This window comes from Anser brachyrhynchus (genome assembly GCF_964034855.1).
Source record: "Anser brachyrhynchus genome assembly, chromosome: 1".
NCBI lineage: Eukaryota > Metazoa > Chordata > Aves > Anseriformes > Anatidae > Anser > Anser brachyrhynchus.
In genome coordinates, this window is record NC_137694.1 from 205,892,513 (window position 1) to 205,919,145 (window position 26,633).

The following is a 26,633-nucleotide window of genomic DNA, read 5'->3' on the forward strand; positions in this document are numbered from 1 at the left end:
ACCTGAAACCAGAAGACCTATTACTTCAAATGTGTACGTCTGTGCAACACACTGATGAATTGTGAGTAGGCTCATGATTATGCTACAAGAAACAATAAATCAGATGATATCCCCCCTCCCCCCCAGTAAATAAAAGAGCTATATAGATGTGTTTCACTTGGAATTGTACAGCCGACTTCTTTTTGGTTTCACAGTATACTTTTTCCCACTTCAGTAATCTAGTCTCAAAATCAAAGACTTTATCAAAAAATGTTTTAGAATGAATTATTAAGAAGGACAATTAAAACTAAAAGCACTTAATGTTTACAACACTTTTTTTTTATTCTTTCTACATTTTATCATTTGCCTCTCATATGGAGCTTCATTTTCACAATAATTTACTCATCCTCTCCACTGCGTTTATTATGCATTCCTCATTTGTTTCAGCCCTCGTGTCTTTTCATTTTATCTACTGTTTGTTTGTTTCAAAGACTTCTACACCCTCCTCCCCACACACACCTTTTAGTGTTGCCCATTATCACAGAATCACAGCATGGTTTGAGTTGGAAGGGACCTTTAAGCCCATCCAGTTCCAACTCCCCTGCCATGGGCAGGGATGCCAGCCACTAGATCAAGCTTCCCAGGGCCTCACCCAAGGAGGTCTTGAACATCTCCAAGGATGGGACAACCACACCTGGGTGGTTCATCATTCTTCCACTCTCTGCCTTTGCCTTCTAGGGCTTGTGACCATTACCTTCCCTTCTGCCTTCCAGTAGCTGCTGTGTTAAAATATATTTTATACATACTTTTCTTAAGAAATTTGCTTAGCTGTTTTACCTAAAGGAAGCACATGCCACACTGTAATGAGGAGAAAACTTCGAATTTTGATTGAGAAAAAAAAAAAGGAAGAAACTTGTACAGCCCTTCAAAATTAAGACTGTTAGGCTTGTTTGCAGACATATTATATGATACAAATAGATGTGAAATACATTAAAATGACTGTCTACTGCTTTTCAGTCTCCCCAAAAAAGTTAAATAAGACAGAACACTTTGAAAAAATGAAAGGATCTGTCTGAAAAATGGACATCGAACCATGCATTCAGTTGAAAATTATGATACTCTAGAAATTCTTAGTAAGTTATGTACACAAACATATATATAACACAGGATATTACTTGAGCAGAATGCTTAATAAGTCATAACTGAAACAGAAGAAACTTCATCCATTTTCTACAGTATTCGTATCAAACAAATCTAAAAAAAGACCCTAAATTGTTATTCTGCAAACTTTTCCAACCTGACAGTCCAGCTTTAAACCTTTTTCTCCTTTTATCTAAACAAAATGGAAGGTAGCTAAACAGAACATACTAAAGACAGTTAGGTCTCCTGTGTCTTACACATTTTATTCTTTGTCTAAAACACATCAGTAAAATGCCCCTTGAAACTATTTTACATCACAAGCTTAATTAAAAAGGCACATTGTTTATGCAATTCTGACAATATTCCATGTAATGGACAATAACAGGGTATTTAGGCTGAACTCCCCCTTGACTTCAGTCAGGACTTCTGCCAAAAAAAAGATTATTCCCAGTAACAGTTATGCATGCACATGGTTACAACAAAGCACAGAACTAAAAAAAATGGGTTTGATGCTTTCAGCATTTGTTATTTAATCATCTTTTTTTTTTTTTTCTCCATTCCAAAAAGACTTGCTCACACTTGACAGAGAGTTACATTACGGCTCACTTTTTTTTTTTTTTTTTAACCATACTGTGGTTGATTCAAAATGTCACGACAGATCAGGCATGTATAATTAGTATCAGATATAATTTATTTATTTATTTTTAAACACAAAACTAGAAAGGTAAAATCTAAAAAAGGTGACTCAGGCAAATAATTTATGAATGACATTTTATAAAGTACTTGTCGGAGTATAATCTCTACAGCTTTCAATTAATTACAAGGTAGGTTATAAAAAAAAGTTTGTCATTTCCTTTGACTCTAAATATAAAAAGTTTTAATTTATGTAGTACTGTAAGTAGAACCAAGTATTATTCATGGAAGACTGGGTCTTAGAAAGCCTTTCTGAGCTGATTTAAAACCTGTCTTTTTTTTCATTTGCCGAGGGTCAGGGGAAAAAAGGGAAAGGCTGTGGCATAGCAGAGAAGCACAGAACTCTGAATTGCCAGTCCCAAGATTTGGATTCAAGCTACAATGGAATATAACATATGTGATAGCCGGTAGGGACTTTTTAGCGATCTTCCTTCTTCCAGAACCCTTATCACCCTGACCTCAGAGCTGGCTGTTTTCACACTAAAGATACTTCAACTGGAAAACCTCAGGACTGAAAAACTGAGCCATAATGATTTAAAACTGAATATATTCAAGTTATTTCCCCAAAATACTAGTTAATTATATCACCCTGTTACTTATGTAGTATTGAAGGCAAGAGACTTGTTCTACCTAGACACGAGATAAAGAAAGGTAAAAATGGCACTTCTCATCTCTCACTTCCAAGACATTCTCCTTATCCTTTGGACCGCGGTGCTGGAAGGACACATGGCAACTTACCCTTAAAAAGCCACACATGCATGCAACATTAAACAGCTGAATATTTCAAATTAAAAAAAAAAAAAACTGTTTAAAACTCTGTGACAAGTTACTCTATCATTTTTTTATGTTCTTGGTACACGAAGGGAGGGGTCTCAAGAACGTTTGAGAAATAATCCAACATACCCTGCCAAGAGCAGAATGGGAATGCAGTATTTATGGGGCAAAACTATATTTCCTCTAAGTCAGTCATACATGGTTCACTGCATACACTGAAAGAGTTTACTGTTTTAGAGTGCACAGTACTCAGCGTGGAATTGCTTGTAGTCAAGGTGTGTAAGTAATTTTATTCTATATCTTCATAAATCAAAATAAAGGTTTGAAATGAAAAGGTTTGCTGCATGTGTTCTCTCTAAGTCCATACATATTTTGGCACATTCACAGATAGACTTGTGCAAATAGTGGATTATTCATTCAGTAACCAAACAGAAATAGAAATTAGGTCAGGTAGACCTGAAATATTTCATTCAGTCCGATACAATAGTTTTTATCTGGAGGGGAGAAAATTATTTCTTTTTCTATACATGTTATTGAAGATTCTCTTCCATTTTGGAATGCCAGTTTTAGAAGACTAGTCCAAAACTATTTTGCAGCTTTGAAATAAATTGTTTTGACTTATCCAAACCAAACCAGATATTAAAAATGTCAGTACAAAATACTATGATTTCTGATTTGTTTTCTTCTCCTTTATTCAAATGAAATTATTTGCCAACTTTGACTTGAAATGCCAGAGTTTTAAGATAAAATAAAAATAACTTTTGGGGGCAGATTTACACTGTGTTAATGGTAAACACTCTGTGTAGTCAGATTCTTAGCTTTAAGCTACTATTTCTAACAAATTTGTGCATTTTTTTTTTCCCCTATTGAAAGATATTTTATTGCAGCCAGGTTACTTAAAGCCAAGAAAAAGGAGTAACTTTTTTCCCCATATTTCAAAATGATACAGCTCCTTAAGTATTTCAAAAGAATTACAAAATATTCATCAATTTCAGCAGACTGCTCCTAGAACAAGATAAAACGCTAACTTGTATAGCTAAACTCACAAGAAGCTAGCAGTAACTTGTAGCATTTTTTAGCTGGTTAGCTTTCTTGAGACTCATGAACTGATAGGAGAAACTTTATCATAGAAACTTACAATGGCTTGGGTTGGAAGGGACCTTAAAGATCATCTAGTTCCAGCCCTCTCTGCCATAGGCTGCCACCCACTAGATCAGGTTGGCCAAAGCCCCATCCAGCCTGGCCTTGAACATTTCCAGAGATGGAGCATCCACAGCTTCTCTGGGCTGTTCCACTGTCTTACTATCCTTACAGTGAAGGATTTCCTCCTAATGTCTAGTCTAAATCTATTCTCTTTCAGTTTAAGACCATTCCCCCTTGTCCTATCATTGTCTACCCAAGTAAAAAGTCCCTCTCCATCCTTTTTATAAGCTCCCTTTAAGTACTGAAAGGCCCTAATGAGGTCTCCCCAGAGCCTTCTGTTCTCCAGGCTGAACAGCCGCAGCCTTTCTTCAGAGGAGAGGTGCTCCAGCCATCTGATCATTTTTGTGGCTCTCCTCTGGACCTGCTCTAACAGATCCACATCCTTCTTGTGCTGGGGGCTCCAGGCTTGGATGCAGTACTCCAGGTGGGGCCTCACAAGGGCAGAGCAGAGGGGAACAGTCACGTCCCTTGCTCTGCTGGCCACTCCTCTGTTGATGCAGCCTAGGATGCAGTTGGCCTTTTGGGCTGCAAGCATGCACTGCCAGCTCGTGTCAAGGCTTTTGTCCAACAGAACCCCCAAGAAATTATATTTGCTCCATAGCTGTAAATCCAGAGCAAGTGAAGTTGTGCATTAAATTGTGTGACCCCTAAGATGACATCAGAAAACTGTTTCTTCCATTTATTTAGAGCTTTTTAGACTACACTGGACTTAACAAGATGATTGTCACCAGTTTGTATTTAATGAAATTAGTACATGACCAGACTGCTTTCATTAAAATATGTTCTGTTTCTCTCAGTCCCTGTATGATCTCATCACACAATAATAAAGGTAATAGGATTGTTGCAAATGCAACTCCTTCTCAATAATATATTTGTTAGAAAAATGTTAAAATTTCATTAAGACCATGATAAAAATAAGACATAAAATTCATATGTAAAGTTTCAAGTGAAACACATACATAGATCTTTGATTATACATATAATGAGCATATATCACTGGTACAAAATCATACCATAAATTAGTAGTGGCGGTTCTTATGCATGAGTGAATTTTAAAGAAGTGGAAACAGTACATCATGGCTCCCTTCTACAGAACATTTAAGACCATACTGTCACTGACGCCAATATTCATTTTTTTGAGAGTCTGGTAAACTGAAGGCATGTAATTATGTGAAAAATCTGTCTACTTACAAAGTAACACAGCCTTATAATTTTAGTTACCATAATAGCTTTGAGTCCAGGAAAGAAATACTAAACAAATAAAAATACAAACCTAATTATTTTTAAACAACTTGCAATTTTGAAGATTATCTACAGTTTAGTATACCTAATTCATCTCTTAGGAAGGGATTTCAAACACTAGAGCTGCTTTTTTCCCTCTGCAGATTCCAGAAATTACCACTGAACTAGCAGGTTGCTGGTTTCCAATCTGCACAACCTTGAAAAGGTTATATATGACAGGTTATTATGTCCTATTAAACAGAGACCTGTTTTATCAGAAAGCAAGACCTATGGGACAGCAACATGCATTGTACTCTACAGCTCAACCGAAAGCCTCACTAAAACATAATTTCCTATCCATCTGCACAGTTGCATATGATTCTTATGTTCTGACTTCTATCTGAAATGTCCTGTTTTTGTCTTCTCTCATGAAATATTTCCATGGACCAATAAGCAATGGAACAAACAAGGCCTCCTTGCCTATGGCTTTGAACTATGTCATTAAATTCTGATGTTTAATAATGTGCTAGCGCCAATAGAAACTTTTACAGTGGTGGAAATTTCACATTTTTTCCTCTTAGTTTCTCTCCCACTCTGACACCTCTCATACTTACCTGTATAGATGCAGTGGTATCTAATACAAAAGGAGTCCATGCTGTATCTTTCCTCTGTTTGATTACCCATTTTTATGGAAGCTATAGGATCTCTTTTCGGCTACTAACCATATTTTTCAAAATTACATTTTATCATCTGCTTATTCTTCTAGATCTGTTTAATTCCTCTGAAATGCCTTAAAGCTTTGTCTTTCTTTCACTACCCAAAATAATTGTGTGCCATCTGCAAATCGCCCTATGCCAGTGTAGCTATTTCCCTGATAAATAATTAGAATATTCATATTTCTATAACATAGTCTTGAACAGATTTCAAAAACGTGTATAGACTTTCCCAGGTTGTCTTAGAACAACCTTAGTTTTCCTTTTGCCATATTACAAATAGTCCATTCATTTCTCTCAATTGTTTTGATTATTTTGCTTCTAATCTTTCATACTACTTCAATTCTGGAAATATTTTCTTTCCTTAGCAGCTTATAGTGGTGAGTCTTTGTCAAAGTTATTTACTAAGTACAAATAAATGACTGCAGTCTATTTTCCAATTATTACTAATTCACTGACACTATCAGAGGTTCTATTAAGTTAAAAGAAACCTGTTCTTACTTTACAAAAGCTATTCTTGTTTGTTCCAATTCCATTACACTTATCTCATTAAAACTATCTGGTACAGATTTTCAGATGTGTAATTTCCAAGATCATCCCTAGTGTTTCTTAAAACACAGATAAATATTTACTTCCATTCAGTCCTCTCAACAGAACAGCTGTGAAACTGAACATTTTTGTCAACTACCTCCTTATCAGCCACTTTATTCTATATAATGGATACTACCTGTAAGAAGGAAAGATTTTATCTTTACTTTTTTTTTTTTTTTTTTACTTTCACAAATGTACAATACCAACAGTTCTTAACTACATAGTTAAATTATCCAAAATGCAAGTTTACTTGTGTCTCTGGAAATCAGACTGCACAAAGCAGATACAGTTCTTTGCTTTCAGGTCTGGGTTTTGTCCCCGATACACACTCACAGTCCCAGGAGCAGAGAGGTTTGGAGCCCTGCAATCCTCCTGTATGTGCAGAAGGGTCACTGACACTGATAGCCCAAGGATAAGCAAAACATATGAGGCCAAGTGGGTAGTATATTCCCACTCTGTGACCTTAAGACTTCAGAAAAATAGATGAGACTGGATGAAATATGGCATGAATGGGTGCAACACTGCACCTAAACTCGTTAGTCCTTAAACAATGCAAAGCACTGATGTCCAGTGCCCCCAGCACTTTCCCCATCTTGTGGTGTAATATTTGTGAAAAAGTGTGAGCTCCAGGGTAGATTCAGGGCATAAAAAGGCAAAGAATATTGGGGTAGGGTAGGATTAAAAATGTGAAGCCTGCCTTCTCTATCTTAATTTTTCCTGAAATGCTCGTTCTTGCCACAGATTCAGCAGCCACATGCAGCTGCCTGGGTCACCTATACCACTGTGCAAGTGAAATTTCCTTCCTTCCCCACAGTCAGGCAGACATCAAAGCAGTCATTCAGTAGGAGACCAAACATCTTACAGGGAATGGAAAGTGGAAGAAGACACTGCCTTCATAACTAAATAGGCAAGTCTAGGGGAAGAAAAAACTTTTCTAGAGTACAAGGACTTATTGCAAATTCTGCATTTTGACATTCCATGAAGCGTTGCCCTACTGCTTTAAATAGTAATCTTTTAACTTATATCTTATTAATAAGATCTTATCACAAGTTTAAATGCTCCTGCAGCCCCTAAGATGTAAAAGAATGGCAAAGAACATGACTGCCATACAACACGGTGTCCTCCAACAACACTCCTAGAAGGCAGATAATATGAGAACACTAAACCCATTACTGAGTAACAACCATAATGTTTTAACAAATAACTTTATGGAGAATTTGAGTAAGACCTTCTACCTATCACAGGTCTTCAATATCATACCTAGAAATCCCAAAAACATCAGCAGAAAGAGTCTGTGAGAAGTGAGGTGGGCACGGGTGTCCCTGCAAACAACAGGTCCCACCAGGCCATGCCAAACACGGTTATAGTCTTGAGCCCCTTAACAAAGCATTCGCCCTACCATAATTAAGAAAACTCATTTATACTAACCATTATGATGAAAATTATGTTGCAAAACCCATCTAATTGAAAGTATGGTAACACTCATTAACTCAATTCAACACACGCGGAGAATTAAATTAAGGCCATTAATTAATTAACACATTAAGTGGTGGTGTGTTAGTAACGGGGTTAATTTCTACACTGGGCAATCATAGCAGATCCTTACTCTTTTGGTCTCTTTGGTTAAAAAGGGACCGCATTCCCAGAACCACCTTCAATCAACATCATCTCCCCCCCCCCAACTCTGAAATGAGTGTATTTTATTTGTCCACGTGTTTCTCAGCAAGAGGCAAGGCTGCAGTGCAGTACTAATGGGAAAAATCCAATGAATGTAATAAGGTAGTACTGGTCTATAATTCAGCCCCGAGACATGAACATCTCTAGCTAAAGAAATTACAACAGAATTATATGATAGTTAAGAAGTAGGTATAATTTGATTATAGTAGATAGATTAGTAGATATAATTTGAGTATACACAGGGATTCCTATTAATTTCTGCTCACTTGTATTGTTTTTAACCTGCATAACTCTGTGGTATCACAACATTTAAGCTTTCCCTTGTCTGTATATTGCTTAGGACAATGGAACCCTGCTCTACAGTCACAACCCCTGGGTAATACTATAACCTAAATTATCATCATCATCATTCAGATTGAATTAAGAGGCTTCGGAAGAATATGCATCTAGGGAGGAATCTCCAGACCAGTCTTGCTTAGATCATTACTGATAGCAATAATGAGAAGGGCAGTGGAAAATTTGCTTTGAAATATTCAGGGGCCTGGAAGGACTGCACTAATAACCTGGTCAATAATCATGATACAGCAAAGATACAGTGAGCTGTGCTGTTCTACTGGGGGGCAACTCCAAGAAAGGATGAATTTCATCTTCTCCCACACCTCTCATTTTATTATCAGAGGAGATTCTCAAAAAGAATTTAAACGAGTTTCTGGCTTATAGTCCTTTGAAAATCAAAGGGAGCTGTATTAGGCTGAAAGCTACTTTTCCCAAAAGCATAAATATAAAAGAATCCAGCTTTTCAAGATTATACATAAACATGGTCATCATCCCTGGGTTTAGCAGTGTTTGGGAAAATTTTGTACTTAATCTACCCACACAAGATCTTATTGAAGTCCTCAGAGAGTTCACCCACAGCCGGATCAGACCCTCAGCATTTGTATCTAGAGTAGTGAAGCAATACCAACAAACCCCTAATTTCAGTCACGCAAGTCCAATAAAATTCATTTGGAGGCTGCTATTTTTATCAAGGTTTCTCCCTCTGTAATCCCCAGTAGCAATGCAATGAGCAGACTACAATATGGACTCAGCCTCCTTTTGAATATTAAATTACTGAAGTTCAGAAGAATTAATTAGTATCTCACCTACTTACCATCTTCCAGTGATGCCTCAGCTACTATTATGGCACTACTTTACAAGCAATTTCAGCTTAATTGAATACCTTAAGTAAAACCTGGGTTTCAATTGCTAGAATAATCCCCAATATGATAGTTTTAACTGAGTTATAAACAAAAATAATAAAAAAAAAAGTGATAAGTACATGCTGTGATAGAAGGTTTATGGCAGACATTCTAGTTTATTCACCTCTGGTATTACCATGCTGTAAAAAGCTGTATGTTTAAGTAACACTGCAGATATACCAATGGGCATGAACAGTTAAAAGAAAGTCAAAGGAAGCTGTCGGCAAAACATCAGCTCCAAAAATTTTCAAATACCTCTTTGCTGGTTTAATAGTTTGTGCCTTCTTTCCCCAGACATATATACCTTTAGCTACTGAACGGCAACCTCTGTTCTCACAGTCCCTCACACTTAAGAATTTGTAAAATAAGTTTTCCTATAAAACCCTTGTATCAAACTCCAACAGCAGAGAGCTGGTCTTGCCCATCTCTTGCTCCTTTCCTTTTAGCTCTGGGTAAATAACAGCTCTGGGTAAATTCCTTATATGGAAGCAAGAAACAAAAAAAGAAAGGAGAATAAGATGGAGACAGGAAGAAAAAAAAAAAAAACAGGATGAAGCCTGGATTTCATTTTGCTCAGGCTGCTTCTGTACCCCACTGCAAATTGACTCAGATTTCCCCTACTTTGAGATAATGACCTGCCATAGCAACTCAGCTGTTGAGTCATTCCACTTCAGCAAGGAAGTATGAAAACAAAAGCTTCCATGATAAAGCCAGTACAGGAAAAGTTACAGAATGCCAGAGATACACGTTCTTGGTGGCTCTACAGCCCAGCTGACCACACAGAGTTTTTAAGTCATTCTGGTAATGATACAAATGAATCTGTACTGGGAAATGTATCTACGCTGCTTCTCTGCAGCTACAGTGTCAGAAGGCTTTACCCCTGCAACTCTCCAAATGAAATATAGCCCCAAAGCACGGACACGTACAGTCCTCTTAAAGGTTAAGTGTGGAATTTCCCAGTAGGCATAGTGCTGAAGGAGAATACAGGAAGCAAATCAAGTTTTTCAAAGGAATCCCAACATTTCATTTTTAAAATAGTAATGACGTGCTGATGCTGTAGCACTTGGCTCAATACCTTCCCCCCCCCCCCCCCCCACACACACACACCGAGTTTAGAAACATAAACATTGATGCATTGCTCTGCCTGGTTGATCTCTACCTTTGTCTACACATGCAGCTCCACTTCTTTAGTAGTATTTGAGGTGCAAGTGTTTAGTAGTCCCTGTGGCCTAGTTTGCACTCTGAAATAGAGACAGGATTAAAAATCACCAATCCTAGTGTCTGTCTGTATGAGGGCATACGTCACTAGCATTTTCAGCAATGGTAACCTGTCTTGGCTAGTTCAACTGAGATTGCTTGAGCTAGTTTTTCCAGGCATTCTCTGGAATTACAGCTATTAGTACAGCACAAGCAATGCAGAAGCAGCCCTGTCTGCACTTTACTGTACTAATTCCTACTTTCTTTAACTAAATATCAACATCTCCAGGATACTGAAAAAGTAATACCTTTACAAAGCAGAAGTCAAATTATGAACATAATAATTAGGAAAATAGCCCAGTTTCAGCTGAAGACTCTAATTCAGTTCAGATCTGTTGCAAAATAGTAAAGGAAGCCAACTGCCTAATGACTGCTAGAGAGGAAACAGCAGCAACTTGAATGTGAAATCAGATGCAAGTGTGGTCTTCAGAAGCTGGTTGATGTCATTAACACTCAGAGTGTTAAGTTGTTAACTTTGCACTATTTTAGCCATTTCCCAGCAATTAATATAAGCCTTTATACTCACATGCCATGCGCTATCACTAAATATTCTATTTCTCTGCTTGGAATTTGCTCATCTGTTTGATCAAATACACAATTTGTGACACAGACTTCAAAGTATAAACTTTATTTGTTGAAAACACCATTACTCTCTTCAGCCTTTCCAATGTCATGTTATCAATTGCAACCATTTTATTAGGTCAATTATCAGGTTTAATGAATTTCTGGCTCAGAAGCATGCAGTTCAGCTGCTAAGGACTGATCAATGCAGCAGTCCACACGGATATTTACTATAACTGTAAAAGAAGGAAGTCTTTGGGGAAAAAAAACAACTATTTACATTTTCTTTGAGAACATGTTCATTTTCTGCATGATACTTTTTAACCTAATAAGCTAACTTCTAGCTATTATGTGTAAAAAGGACATGTTCTGTTCCCATTTGGAAGATAACAGATGTAATACAGAATGCTCAAGTCTGTTGGCTGAAAAAAAAATAAAATAAAAATCAATTGCATCCGCCACTGCTCAGAGTGTCTGTAAGTCTCAACAGGATAAAAGCTGCCCTGAGTATTGCCATTTCAGCAGGCAACTGTGACCCACTAGATTTGATGACATTCAAGTGCATTTCATATTGCTTTTGCTTGAGGGGAGGGGGAAACACCTTCCAGCACCAAAAGAAATCAACACAAACTGCTCATAAAGATCATGTATGACAATGGGGAAACAGGGAGAACCATAACTCCTATCCTCTCAAAGCAGTCAAAAAGCAAAATGATCAATAAAAATGCAATTGTCTTGAACAAGAAGGGCATCAATCGTTACATGTTAACAGCTACCTGGTAGAAACTTGTAATTCGTGGGTGGCTCGCAGTATTAACAAAATCCATGTGTAGGTGTAGGAACAGTTATAACAAAAGTAGGGAATAAAGACCTGAAGGAGAAATACAGGAATGGATCCTGAATGCAATTCAGAGAAAAGTAGCATAACAAGAAAACGGTACACTGATTAAGCATGGAAAAGACAAATAATAGCATAGGAAAATAAAAGACAGCAAAAAGTACTATGGGAGATCAATTTAGCGAACAGTGCAAATCTTAAAAAAGTCACCTGAGTCATCAAGACTGCTGACTATTTTGTGACATTTCCCAAATTGTATCAGCTTCAGTAGCACTATTGTCATTAAGAAATTATTAGAAAGCAAGTGACATGATCTGCTGGAATAGATATGTTGTAGGAAATCACATGGCAAAAGTTTTTCCATTTGAAAAATCTGAGAAGCCTCAAATAGCTATTGATATCACCATGCTACACCCCAAAAGTTTTTATTTAAATTAGATTCTTGAAAATGGTTGGAAAATATTAGCCTATTCATGAAGCTGTTTTTTCATCTAAATGTCAGGAATCTGGTTTTTTTGTTTGTTTATTTGTTTTGTTTTTCCCCCACAGCTCCACAAAACTTTATTACAAGATGAAATAAGAGCCACAAGAAACACCAGTTTAAAGAGGAAGCACTTGGAAACAAAATATAAATTAGCTTGAGCATCTCTTAGTCAGGCTGCCAAGATATTCCTCCATAAGGTTTGAAGGTTTGACTAAATCAATTCTGTCTTCATGCTGCAGTGGAGGACCCACCCAGTGCTTCTGGAGCTGAAAACTTCTGCTTTGTACAATTTTTTTTTTTTTAACCTGATACTGAAAAAAGACAACATTTTTGATGTGTAACATCACTGGGTATATGAATGCATACAGCTTCTACTGAGTGAGTGAATTACAAGGGTATTCCTCAGTGAAAAGTTATTACTGCAGTTTAATGCTTCATTTAAAATGTAGAGTATGTTCCCAAGCGTCAGTAGTAGCTGAAGTCTGACAGAAGGGCATTTCAGCTACTGAGTTCAGGGAAACAGCTGGTGTTAAAGCTGTCTGACATGTCTGAGAGAAATCCCTCCTCTTACAGTCTGACTAATAACATCAAGATGCTTTATTGCACTTCTCATCAGCAGGTCATGAAACACTTTGGAAAGGTGGCAAACACTATTACAGATACTTCACAAGCAAACTGATATTTCTGTACTCATAGACTCCAAGAAAGGAACTAAGAGAACACACAAATCTTACATCTGTATGATCTAGTGGTGATTGCATGGATTTATTTGCAATATTTCATTTATTTAATGGGGGGGGGGGGGGGGGGAGAGGGAGACAAAAAAAAACAAACAACAACCAAACAACCAAACAACAACCACCTTTATAATAGCACATCTCTTCTCAATTTTTTTGATATTCTATGAGAATGTTATACGGGCAGTACATCAAGTGAAAAACAGCTCGATGAATCACATAGAAGCAAAGAGTAACTAGTTCTATGCAAAATATTACAGAAAGACAAAAAGAAAAAAGCATTCCTGAAATCTCTCATTTTCTGTATTATAAGTGAGAGACTTGGCCAGAAATATTTGCAATATATCAGACCTTTTTCAAAACATAAGACTTAGGAATAAGACTATACTTAAGGAGAAATCCATTATCTGAACAGAATAAAAGATATAACAGCTAATTAATACTAATGGATAAAGCACCCAGCAGATCAAGAACAGAGAGTCTCCTGAAACTGCGATTCAGATTAACATTTGAAAAGACCTGCAATACCTAGGAGGCCTTTATAAAATAAACAGTGTACATAGCCTGAAAATATTTTCAAATTCCTTTGAAAATTCATTTCTTTATTCTTCAGGCAAATCTAACAACATATAATGGGCTGGTAGATACTGTCAGAATTTTCTTTGCTTGTGTCCATCATGGGCCATCATTTATTTTGCCAAAAAATAAAGAATTACAAGGCCTGAGGTTTACCTTAAGTTGCTGAGATTTTTCCAATTAAATCACCCACAGACAGAGGCAATTTTATATGGTTTCTTTTAAATTCTGTCACAAGCTAGGAAGATAACAAGATACTGTCTACAGCAACATAAATCATGTGGGAAGTCATCAGTCAGAAATCCAAGGTAAAAAAATAAAAATAAAAATGAAGCACACAGAAGAGTGGACCTAGGTATGATGCCAGAAAACAAACTATTTTTCATTAGAATGGTAATATTTAAATTTTGCATCATTTTAGGGTGTTCTTCACAATAAGACAAATATTGCAAATATGGAAGACATTTCTACCCACATGAAATGAAGAAACAAAATATTCTTCAGTGTATTAATTTATAAGCTGCTTATTTTGCTTTGAAAACATGTGAAATAGAATAAAAATTCAGAGCTCTTTTTGCTACTCTTCTAAGAGCAAGAACAAGCGTAAGCACATTTGTGTTTTCCTTTTGTCTCTTCTTAATCTGAACGCATTTTTATATAAAAAACCACAGATCACAGATACAGATCTATGATATATGCCTATCTGCCGTAACAGTGAAAGATAAGAGAAAATCAGTACACAATTAAACATGTAACAAGTGTCGTATCTTAATGAAGCAACCTACTGAATATTCAGTGAAAATTCACTAACGGATACAGACTGCAGTATGGGGCTTTGCCAATAACTGCATATTAAAAAGAAGAGGGGAAAAAACAGAACAACAACAAAAACCCACCACCACTACCACAAATGTTAGGAAGCTATCAGGGCAGAGATCAAAAGTATTATTATAAGATCATTGCTACTGGGCTGAGCCACCCTAGGGCTAAAAAAATGCTTCATGCAAATTAGCTATACTTATGAAATGTAGCCAGTGTAAGCACGGGAAAGGATGCCAGATTAAATTTTAGATGGCTTGCTAATATATCTATGCACACATTAATATGTCCTCTATATAACCTCAATTAATTTTGCAAGTGCAACAGAAAACTTCAGACTTTTGTTCCTCACATACATCATCAGCTTCTCACAGTCCTTCATCACCCTTTGGAGCCTCTTTAATGCAGCATCCTTGATCAGGAACGAAAGCCTGTGCTATGACACAGCCTCAACTATTTGTCACACCTGAACAATCAAAATTTAAACAAATTCAGCTTTATCCTCTTCCCTAAATGAACCTCACCTCTAACATAGTGTTCTTCCACAATCATTGGAACTAGGGATGTTCAGTATCTCTGGAAAATAAATGGGGTTTCTTACATGATCCCCACAAAACCACGAGGAACTAGACTTACACAGAAGAATCGGGCATGGTGATGCTGAAAGGTGCAGCAAGCAGCTTTTCCTGTCTAAGTCTGGTTCCCTGGTAGTTAGAGGTATTTAAAGACTGAAGACTTCCAAGCAACTGTCCATTTAAAACAGCTAGACTGGCCTGTTGAGAGCATTTTCTAGTGTTGTTCTGAAGCTCTGTGCAGCAACATCTTGACTTAGTCTACAGCTCAAGTGATCCTCTGCAATATCACTCTATTGGACTTCATTATTTTCACTGTGTCTGTGAACAGTGCATGGCTTTGTGTTTGATACAGAATTCAGTAGTGAAAGAAGCACTCCCTGAAATTTTCAAATTGAGAAATGGAGCTATGGCCTCTGAAATTATAAAATGTTTTGATCTTATTTTTCCAAATGTCTTCTGAACTCAATTTTTATTGAAGTCAATGTAGATTCATGAAATAAATAGCTTTTACTTAATCTACATTTTCAGATTCCAAAAAATTATTCTTTATGGCAGTTTCCAGAAAGCTCTGGCTAAGACATTTTTCACAGATTAATTAATCATCTAGGATTATCCTTAGAGCCTCTTCCCCCTTCTTTGTTAATTTGTCAAAGAAGCATGGCAATCGCCATGCTAAGCTCTGACTCACACTTGCACAAGGCAGGCTTCAGAGACGAAGAAGAAAGCTGTTTTATTAAAGACAGCAAAGGGAACATGCCAAATTCAAGCAGACTCGACTGGAAGGACCCTCCTGCACTCATGCAGGTAAAAAGGATGATAGAAGTGAAAAGAACACTGTACACATCCACCATAAGATGGGAGTTGGGAGAGAACTTGTTTGGAGCAGAAACAATGATCAAGCAACACCAGCAACACCATCTTTTCCACACTGTATACAGAGAGTCTCAAATAATTGGTCAGATAGGGGCTTTTACCATCACCAAGGAAAAAGATGGAATGGAATCAATGCACTGTGGTGATGGGATAAGCAAATCTCATTCTTCTGAAAACCGATTTGCACAAGTGTCATTTCAAGGATAAACTTAACTTTGGACACCTCTAAGTAAATGAATTGCTCACTCGCTGTGTGTGGAGGGGATTTTCCCTCTCTCCACTCAAAAGTCACTCCATCAATTCTGACTTTCTATAAACTGGGAGCAACCCTGCTGAGCTGTAGGAGAGCACTCTGGAGCAGCAAGAGGAGGAGGAATAGCTAAGAGTACCTCCTTCCTTTCTACAAAGTAGGGCTGTCAAAGAGGAAGCAACTGAGATGTCTGAACTTCCTTATTTAAAAATATCTTAGGCTAAGGTAGTAACAGTAATTTACATGCTACTTCTTCTTGCACAACTACCATTGATGCTTACACTCACGCCTTGCTTTAAATTAGCAAATAGAGATAGTAGCTGGAATAGCTTGGCATTTAAAATAGGCAGGCAACCACGGAGATCCAAGCTCCTTATATGTATTTTTTACTCCTAGGCTTATCGAAAGAAAGGGGAATATATTTAAAACAACAAGAGATATAACATCACAATAATAATAAGGTTAGAAGCCGGAGCTTTTGCTCATGTAATAAATAGTGATTAGCTCTATTCCTAGATGGAAGGGAAAGAGGAAAGTGTCTCATTTGGAGACAAAAATTGCATGTCTGAATTCCAGGTACAGCTGCGTTGTATTCAGATTTCCCGACATACCAGGTTTTCCGAAGGCACCTAGTTTCTAACAAAGCATTTTTACTGAATTAGCGCTTTCTAAACCATGTAAGAAAAAAATAGCTCCGCTGAAGCTTTAGAGAGCTTGATCAAAGGATTCTGAGCTAATCGCACCATCTAGTGTCAACGAGGGAAAATGCAAGACAACTATTTTAAATTATATTCTTAGTATATTACACATTTCTTTCTTTAGTAGACTAATAAAATGCAATTTCCTCACCACCACAAATTGCAAAGAACATTTATCATCATAATATGTCAACTCTCTCTTCCAAAAAACATGTGAAATGTTAGCATTTTCCCCAAATGTTAATACAGCTACGTAACCAAAAAGTTCCTTTTAAACTTCTGTATTTGACATTCAAAGTTGCTGAAGTGGTTGTAAATTTTATCTGCTCCATGTTAATAGGTAGATCAACCTTTAACAGAAGCTTGTAGCTTTCTAAAATTAAGCACTTTCAGCACTGAGTTGAGTGTATAGGAAATGTTACCCAACAGTAGTAAAACTTTATGTAAAAATTTGAAGTTATAGAAGTAAAAGTCATATTGAAAAGCGCCCTTTCCAGCACAACTGTTTCAGCATTACTGTGCCCTTTCTAGCACAACTGTTCTTACTTTTTGTCTTCCAAAAGGAAGTAATCCGGCTAGTGTATGCTACAGTGTAGGGACTTGAAAGACAGCAAATATATCAATAACAGAAACCCTATTCAGAAACATTCCCAAACAATATTTATCACAATCAGCACCTGAGTGTCTCAAAGAGAATTTCATAATGGCTGACGATCAGATTTTGGATTATTCAACACATAAAACTGCTGAGATGTTGTTAAAGAAAAACATTAGTAGTTTGGTATCTGACAAAACAAAGTCCTTTTGAAGTACCCAAGAGAGACTAGCTCCACTAGGATGATTCTGGAATACATAAAAGCACATATTCCAGAATATGAACCTACAGCCAAATTCTTTACCATTTTGTACACACAACTTGGAATCAAATTTAAGATGTATTTGTACTCTGCAGCATGTTACCGTATCAGGCATTTTTATTGACATGTCTTCATAAAGATGGGCTGAATCTTTCTCTCCTGGGAGCTAGAAAGTCTTTCAGGAATCCCTGGGACATTGTCTTTACAGATATACACAGTGGTATAGACAGGCCCATATTTAAACTGCTGGCACATTTTTCCAACAAATCTTTTAAAAGCAGTATTTGGCATTTCTCTGGAAAGACATGTTATGGATTGAGGGGCAGTATGCTCCAGATTTAGTCATTATTCAGTGCAGCCATGTTTGTGAAATACTGCTGAGAAGAAAATGGAATACTAAAGAACATCAGGGCACAGGATGGAAATTACGTAATTCAAAAAGACAACAACCTAGGGTTTTGGTGAGTTGGGAAAGACATTTCTCAAATAGGCAGAAATCATTGTGACAAAAGCTTCTGAAGGGGTATTTCCATCAACTCCCAGAAACAAAAGTGACTCCAAAGTAGACATTTCAGATAGACAGTGAACCACAATGTCATGAGCTCTAGCAGAAGGTTTACTCCAGCCTCCTGAGCTAATTCTCTAGCGAAAGGTAAAAGACAGGCCAAAGACTGCATGAGAAAGAAAGCAGAAACCTCACAGCCATCTAAAGAGATAAATTACTAAATCTAGAGTAAGTGGCAGGCACAAGACACTACAGCCACAGTGAACCTGAGGGAAAGATGTAAAAAGAACAGAGTCAAAGTCTGAAATCCTCAGGCTCTGGGAATCCTCAGGCTCTCTTGCAGGAGATACTGTTTTCCAAAAGGAAATACTGCATAGCTCCTCTCCTCCCTCCTCTTCAGGAAACAGCTGCAGAAAACAACTTTCTGCTATCATAGGAACGCATTAGACTGGGAGCTCTTTTAAGGCAACTGTAGATGTCTGAGGATACCCTTCATCTCACAACAATAAGCTTTTTATCATTGTTGCTACATTATCAGCTTGGATCATGCATACTTGGATGCTTGAAGATCTCTATCTGTAAAACCAAATATTATCCATTTTTTACTTTCATGAATAAGAAGCGCCACCATGATCCTAATATTCAAAGAGCCCAAAGGATCAGGGATTTTTTCCTTCCAGGCAAGAAATTGTTTTGTCTTTGGTTGTTCCCTGAGATTACACTGAGGCCACATGGAGGTAATCCCTTCCAAACAACTAAACTAATCTATTTCTGCATAAGAAGATGTATCACAGCTTGCTACCAGTGGTTTCTGCAATAGAAGTTGGATAGACAATGTGTAAATCTGCTAAAACATGAAAAAGCAAACTACATACAAACTACACACAGAAACAACAAGAACAGCAAAGACTACTTCGTGTGGCTGTTCTAAGAAAGCTTGATGATCACCAACTGAATTCACATCAGTCTTTAATAATAAACATTTCCTCTCACTTGTAACCACACTGTAGTCACTCCACTAGGCAAATGATCCACATTTCATAACTTTTGGGTACCAGAAACAGCAAAGCCCATTTGCCTTGTTTGCTGCTTGGTTAAATACCTGAACAAAATCCATTTCTCAGAACGTCACCACCTCCTGTAAAACTACTCTCCTTTTCTTAACCCCCCTTTTATTACCCCTCCAGAAGAAAACAAGTAATACAAAAACTATCACACTCCTTTCATTAAAGAAGCTTTAGGAACATCTTCAAGCTATTGCAGTCTTATTTAAGAGCAAATTTTCAGAAATGGAATTCCTTTTGGTTAATATATGGGCTCACCATTAAGACAAACATTTTTCCTCAGCCAAATTTATCAGAGGACACCATACACAGACACTCACACAATCTGTATTTTATAGATTTACCTTAGTTAACAGAGATGTCTCTACATCACCCTGAATCACAACCAAACCCACAGAAAACATAAAGTGCTTGAGTCGTAAAGATCTGAATAGTGGCAAATGAGCTCCCTTTTCATGCCATATCTTATGACTTTGATGTAGCTATCAGAGAGATATGAAAAACAGTATTCCATCAGATATTACATCTACAGGATTATTTTTTTTCATTTTATGAGGACAATCAGGAAGGGAAGTCTGCCATTCCAAAAAATCACATTGATATTGAGACCCAGAACTTGCATTATTCTTTCTCGGTGTACAGATGGAAAAAAAAAAAAAAAAAAAAAAAAAGCGCTCATTTCCAGGAATGATTTTCCCTCAAGCAAAAATCTCACTCAAGGCAAAAAGCTCACATCTCAACACAAGCTATGCCAACTAAACCATCACCAGTTGCAATACAGACCAGACTTAAAAACCTGACATGGGACAACCAACCTGTACCGATACTTGCAAAATGCAACTTGTTTGTTTGCACAACAAAGTAAGTTTCTCAAGGTCTTCATGACATACATTTTCTTATGGTGGAAGACCAAAGCCACAGTAAATACCAATCCTACCTTCAAAGGAGAAATGTGCGACTGTAAGACATATCCGTGGACATTCTCTATTTGAGACAAGTTCTTCTCTGACACGTGAACAAGCTCTGGGCCTCTCACTTCATGGGTTAATCGAGGCAAGGTATGATCATGTGGAACATCCTCATCTTGATAGCGGTATTTCTAGGGGAAAAAAAAAAAAAAAGAAGATTAAAAGGAAGAACAAATATGCTTTAAGCAAGCGATGCATATTTATTAATGCAAATATTGTATATCAGATAAACTATTTGGATTTCCTACTCTGTTCTAGAAAGAATACCTCATTCTGTTTTTAACACTTCTTCAAAAAGAGAAAGTGTGGCATTATCATGCTGATACACAAAACTTTTACCTTCAGATAGGCAGCTGAGAAGATGTATTGGCAAGTGATAATACTGAAAACAAAGTTGTCGATCTGCTGAGCTGTTGTGCCAGCTCACGTTTCACACCCTCACATTAATAATTGCACTTATGTAGCTTTTTCTCTGTAAAATATTTGAGTCATTCTCCATTCACCACAGCGTACTGTAATGCTAGAGAGCACACATGCACCGCCACAGAGCTACGGGCAGGGCAAAACTTACTCTGCAGTAAAACATTTTCCCCTTATCCTGTAGGCCAAGTGCAGTGAGAGGTATTTTAATTTCCTGCTCTGCGGAGCAGTAACATAGGAAACAGAAGAAGTAAGCAGCTTGTCCAATATCAAAAACAAAACTCGTACAAGAAGCAATGTAACTCTAACCCTAAAAATTAAATTAAGTGACCAGACCTCTAGGTGCCCAGTCACAGAGACACCGACCCCTAATTGAACGGGCTCAGCCATGTCCTGAGGTGGGTCTGTGTGGAACTGGCTGTGTCCAGCCCAGGCAGCCCCTGCCTCTCCTCACAGAGCCTGGTCAGCACCTTGTCTTCTACTCCCAGTGCAGATACACACAGCACTTTTTGAGGGAGAAGACTACAGAATGGCTAACGTGAGGGGTATGATTTCACATTACACATGGCGCTGGTGGAGGACGTGGTGACAGTACAGCAGGGAACACGAGGAGGAGAGCAGAATACAGATTACATTGGGAATAATAAATCTTTGGCACAGAGAGAGGGGTGTTTAGTGCTATTCCACATGTTTTCAGCTGAAAGATGCATGCTAAATATTGAATGAACAGAACCAAAGACTAAAGGAAAGACAAAATCTAGGACCTATTTGAATAGCCAAAACAAACACACAGAGGACTCTCAAGTTCAGGTATGCTCAGAAGGACTTTACAAAGCAGACTTCAATGCTGCTTCTGCCGCTCTCTTTGAGCACCAGGCCCAGGGGTGTTGTTTCATTTACTCAGTCTTCCAAAGGAAACTGTCCCGATTTATTCTTGCCTTCACTCTGATACATGGAAATGGTTCTGCATTTGCCAACTATTTTCCAAATGCCTGTGTGAAATGAATTATTCTCTTTTTCCTCTCTGGGATATGCTTGCAACCCTTTACATATTCACTTTTCTGATAACATAATTAATGAATCTATGAAATGACTGGTACCAGACAAGTAGTATTTGGGCAAGAAGCCATCAGCCTAATAGACAATACTCCAACCAATGTCACATTAAATGCTTGGCACACAAATCACTTCAGCCCCAAGCAATCAATTATTTTTTGAATCCAGTGAGTACTCTTTCAAAAGACACGACTACTTATAGACACCCTCTCCAAAGTGAATCATTTGTAAAACATGATTTTGAGAAATAACTGCAGAATACCAGAGTCATCGTTCTGCGAAATGATAAAAATGAAAGTTTCCATTGACCACTTTCAAAAGAGACAGGACAGCAATGTCTCAAGCCATAAGGAGATTTAGCTGGATCATTCACGCAGCTTTACAGCACAAAAAGCAGGGTGAGGTGGTGTTAAAGAGGGAACATCTCTTCACATGCATCGGTAAGCCCTTTTGCCATCACCACACTTCAGTGTAGCCATTGCATAACTGAGAGCCAAGGCCTACAGCAAATTGGCTGACGACAAGCCCCGTGCTCCCAAAAAGCATAACACTTCTGTGTAGACTTTCCAGTGAAAATCTGTATTTTCTAATTAAATATATATATATGATAATTATACTCTCCCATAACAAATTAGATAATATCGCTGTCCATATGCCATAAACTGGGAAGCTTACAAAACAGATTTCCACTTTTCCATCCTTATCCCCCTCCCCTCCCCCCCAAGCCCAGCATTCTTATTACTCATAAAGTATGAGCCTAGAGCATTTCTGGGTCAATCCTGTTATGTGTTTGCCTCGTGTTCTTAGCACCAAACTCATTGATTTTCATACACCTCTCCTCCCACATCATCTCCTCACTGAAATGCTTTCAGCGGTGAACCAAAGCAGCTTGACACAGCAAAAAGCTAGAGGTAAGGAAAGTTTCTGAGAACAGAAGGCTGAAAATACCAAATCAGAATTGAGACTCTCCTGCAGGAATGCTTTATTTGTCTCCATCTTTCCGTCCTGGTGGAGTCCTGCAAATGTCTTTGAAATTACCCAGTTCCCTAGAAAACAGTATTTTCTCTAAGGGTTAATACAAATTTCTGGAGGGAAAAGCCTGATTGCACGGAAATGCTACTCTTCATTTGACAAAAGAACAGGTGGATGTCTTATGATAATTAAATTACAAATCAGTGCCTGCTGCTGACAGGGTATTGTACGCTGCCAACTAGCATCAGATATTTAAAATCCTCTGTAATTGCCTATAATGGGGGAGTGGAGTGTGCTGCTGTGAATTTAATATGAACGTGCTTTTTTATAAGAGATCATTCTCTCTACAATGTGAGATTATTACAGCATCACTGCTCCTCACATTGTACTGTCTAAAGGAGCATTTCTAAGACTGTGTTTGCCAAGTAGTTGTCAGCTAAACAGGATGGAAGATGCAAATCTAGCAGAGGGTAATGGTCAAAAGCCTTAAATTTGAACAAAGCTAACTCTTAAGAAAAAGAAAAAAAAATGTGGGAAGTCATGCTTAGTAACAAATCACAATAGCCAGACCAAAGCACTTGAATGGAAATAAAGCTGTTTTTACAACCTAGCTTTCACAGACTCATGAATGAAGATGGTTGGGAATATATTGGTCATTTCAGGGCCAGAAAGAATTGGCTTTTACAAAAGTCCTCAGTACTTTTTGCAGCTATCATGATTTTGCTTTGCAGAAAATGCAAACCAAATGCTCCATTTTCGATCAACTCAATTTGATCCATGTCCTAAGGTGAATGTGATCCTGCTGGAGTTGCCATTCAAGGGCACATATTCCTGGTCTCTGCATGGCTGGACCACACTTAAAAACATCACACATTACTTCTGCTAGCAGTAGAAGGGCTGCAAACATGGGAAGCAAAGTGTGTTATAGGAGTCACAGGCCTCTACAACATCCTGTGAAATAAGAGCAGCCAGTCAATGCTGGTCTAGAGTGGCTCTCGACCTACAGAAGGGCAACCTGACATATGTAAGACACAAAGATGAATGAATCAAGGTAAAAATGTGATGTGCCCTTTCACTCAGCTGAAGCTTTATTATAGATACAGTTGATATTCAGTATACTAAATTCCTTCATTTTTATGTACAGGCAAAAGTTAAAAACAATGGCGTAGAATTTGGTCCATTTAGACAAACATTTAATCTGTGAAGTCTCATTAAAAAATATCAGTACCACCTTGTCTCGCTTTTGTTTGAGAATTTTCAGTGGTCTTCAATGTGTTGAATTTTACTGGCACTGCTTTTCAGAGGCAGCAAATTTCAATGTCATACAGATGAGTATCTTGAGAAAACAAACTTTACAATTTGCACACACAAGTCCTTGGGCATTCATCCAGTCATGAGTAGAAATAATGTTACTCATCCAACTGATTGCAAATGAGCAACACAGCTTGAATTCTGAATATTTGCAATCAATCTATAGAGTAAAAAGAGAAAAAAAAAATACTCTTCTCATTATATAAAATGGAAGAAATCACAATCTGCTTGCCAAGACTGTGGAAGTAGATTAAGAAGCCTAAATCATTGAATAATTATACTTATTGTGAATGACTTGCTCTTTTGCCTATCAAGTAGATTTCTAACAAGCTTGTCACTGTATCACAGCAATACCTTTCATCCAAGAAGCCCAAAGAGCTTTACAAGTGGTAGTCAAGTCTGATAACATCCTGTTGGAAAAAAGTATGTGCATCATCTAAAGGTGGGTAAAATTAGGCACAGAAATACAACTTGCTCAAGGTCACAAAAAGAGTCATTTAGGCAATGGTAGAACTCAGATTTTTCTATTCTGCTCTTCTAAGCTTAATGCAACTATAGGGATATTAATAGGCGTAATGAATAATAATAATAATACAGTTGTAGTAGGTTGTCTCGTGCCAATTTAATTTCCTTTTAGTGTTTTCCCCTCACCGAAGGTTCCAGGAGACAGCAGACTTTCTAAGGTCAGGAATTAGGTTTTCTCTGCGTCAATGTAATAGCTAGCAGTGCTTTGTGCTGTTTATATTGTGTTATCTCTCAGGAACCAATAGTGATTTTTAGAGGACAAGAGGTTTCCTGTAAGAACCAAATTATTTCACAGAAGGGACGCTATCAGCACTGAATACTGAGAACTTGCACGGTTTTTCTACTCAGTACAGAAAGAAGTTCCCTTTTTTTCAGGAGGGAAAAATAAATAAACAAATAAAAGAAAATACATGATTTCCTCTCTCAGTTTACTGAAATAAACAAGTATTTGCCCATTATAGGTAATTTTCATTAAATATATATATATATGAGTACAATGCAGTGTACTGAATGTTTTACAATATTATCCTTATCTGTTTTCGAATCTCTAAATATTTGTGTTTTGGTTTGGTTTGTTTTGTTTCACTATGAAGAAGAAATTAAATGGATGTTAGCCAAAGCACCTCATTCTTGTTAGCTGGACGTAGTTGCACCTTTCGCTCACAAGATGGCACAATAACCATCGAGTTAAAGCATGTTCTCACATCCAATGATAAAGTACTGCAGGAAAAAATAAAGAGCTATGCAATGTCAAAAAACTTCTGGTAAGTTTCTATTTTGAACTGACCTGGTACAATATTAGGAAAAAAACAAGACTGAAATCTTTTATAGTAAGTACATATAAACAGGTTATAATCATACACAAATCTGGCAGCTAGAGAAAAATGTAATAAATCATATAAGCATCAAAAATTAAAAGCAACTCGGAACCGGTTGGTTTTTGAAGGCTTTAGCATGAACAAAAACACTATGTATTGACAAGATTGAGACTAGCCCAGAATGCTGCATTCCTCAAGGAATTCTAAACCCTAATTAAAACCGCCTGCATGCAAATCTGTACCATGAGGTATTCAGCTCCATATGCTGCATCACATTTTGGACCTGTTAACAGCATCAGTTTAGCCCTCTGGAGGTTGCTAGTTGCTATCCAATAATTTAAAATAGATTTTTAACTTGAAGCACCAGTATAAAAAAAGACACTCTTAGAGGGTGGCTTTGGTAGTATTAAATGATGAATGTGGCTGCAGACTATAAAATCCAGTAACTGTTAAAAATAAAAAATAAAAATAAAAATAGATAAACAATCAGTATTTGATGGACTAAGTGAAGCAAAGGAAAGACGTGGGTGAAACCATAGTTTTTCAGCATCGGGCTGTAGCCACTTCTCCATCCTTTTGTCCTGCAATAACTTCACTTGCATACCCCTTTCTACAGTTTTCAACTCTTCCCCACAAAATATTCCTTTTCTGATACGTCCATGTTCCCACAACCACTACAAAAAATCCTCATGCCTCATTAGCTTCCTCCTCCGTGCCTCCTTTCCTCCTGCAGTTTCCTCTGCAGCCCTTCATGTTCTCCCATCCCATTCCCTGATCTCCCCTATCTCTGCTGCTTCAGTCCCCCAGCATGGAAGCACTGAGCCTCACAAATTCTTCTTTTCCTCACCTGAAGCACAGCTTCTGGCATAGGGCAGCCGTGCTGAGATTACTACTGAGCAATTGGAGTGATGGCAAACGCCATGTCTCAGTTTCCCAGCCAACAAGCTCGTGGTGGGAATGCAGCAAAGCAAAACACCCTGGTTTTATATCAGAAGATTACAAAGCAATCATGTAATAAATAAATAAGACTATTACCCAAAATGAATGATACAGGGAAACAAACAAACAAAAAATATGCAACAGATAGCTTGCCCTTGTTTTCTGTACCAAAAATACAGATTTTAGTTTAGTCCAGCTTTGCCCAGCACATGGCACAACAAACCCTTTGTGTTTTGCAGCTGAACCCTTCACACCTGGGTGCCCTACTTAGTTAAATTTGTACAAAACATAAGACTCCTTT

General features: G+C 37.5%; 1 protein-coding gene across 30 annotated transcripts in view; it reads right to left on the bottom strand.

The window, feature by feature from the left end:
• Nucleotides 1-26,633, bottom strand: part of DLG2 (discs large MAGUK scaffold protein 2) — a 1,042,459-nt gene that overhangs the window by 541,980 nt on the left and 473,846 nt on the right. For all 30 annotated transcript variants that reach the window (XM_080581564.1, XM_080581542.1, XM_080581576.1 and 27 more), the window contains one exon: nt 20,261-20,422. In XM_080581564.1, the coding sequence (XP_080437690.1) occupies nt 20,261-20,422 (162 nt within the window). The remainder of the gene's footprint in view (nt 1-20,260; nt 20,423-26,633) is intronic.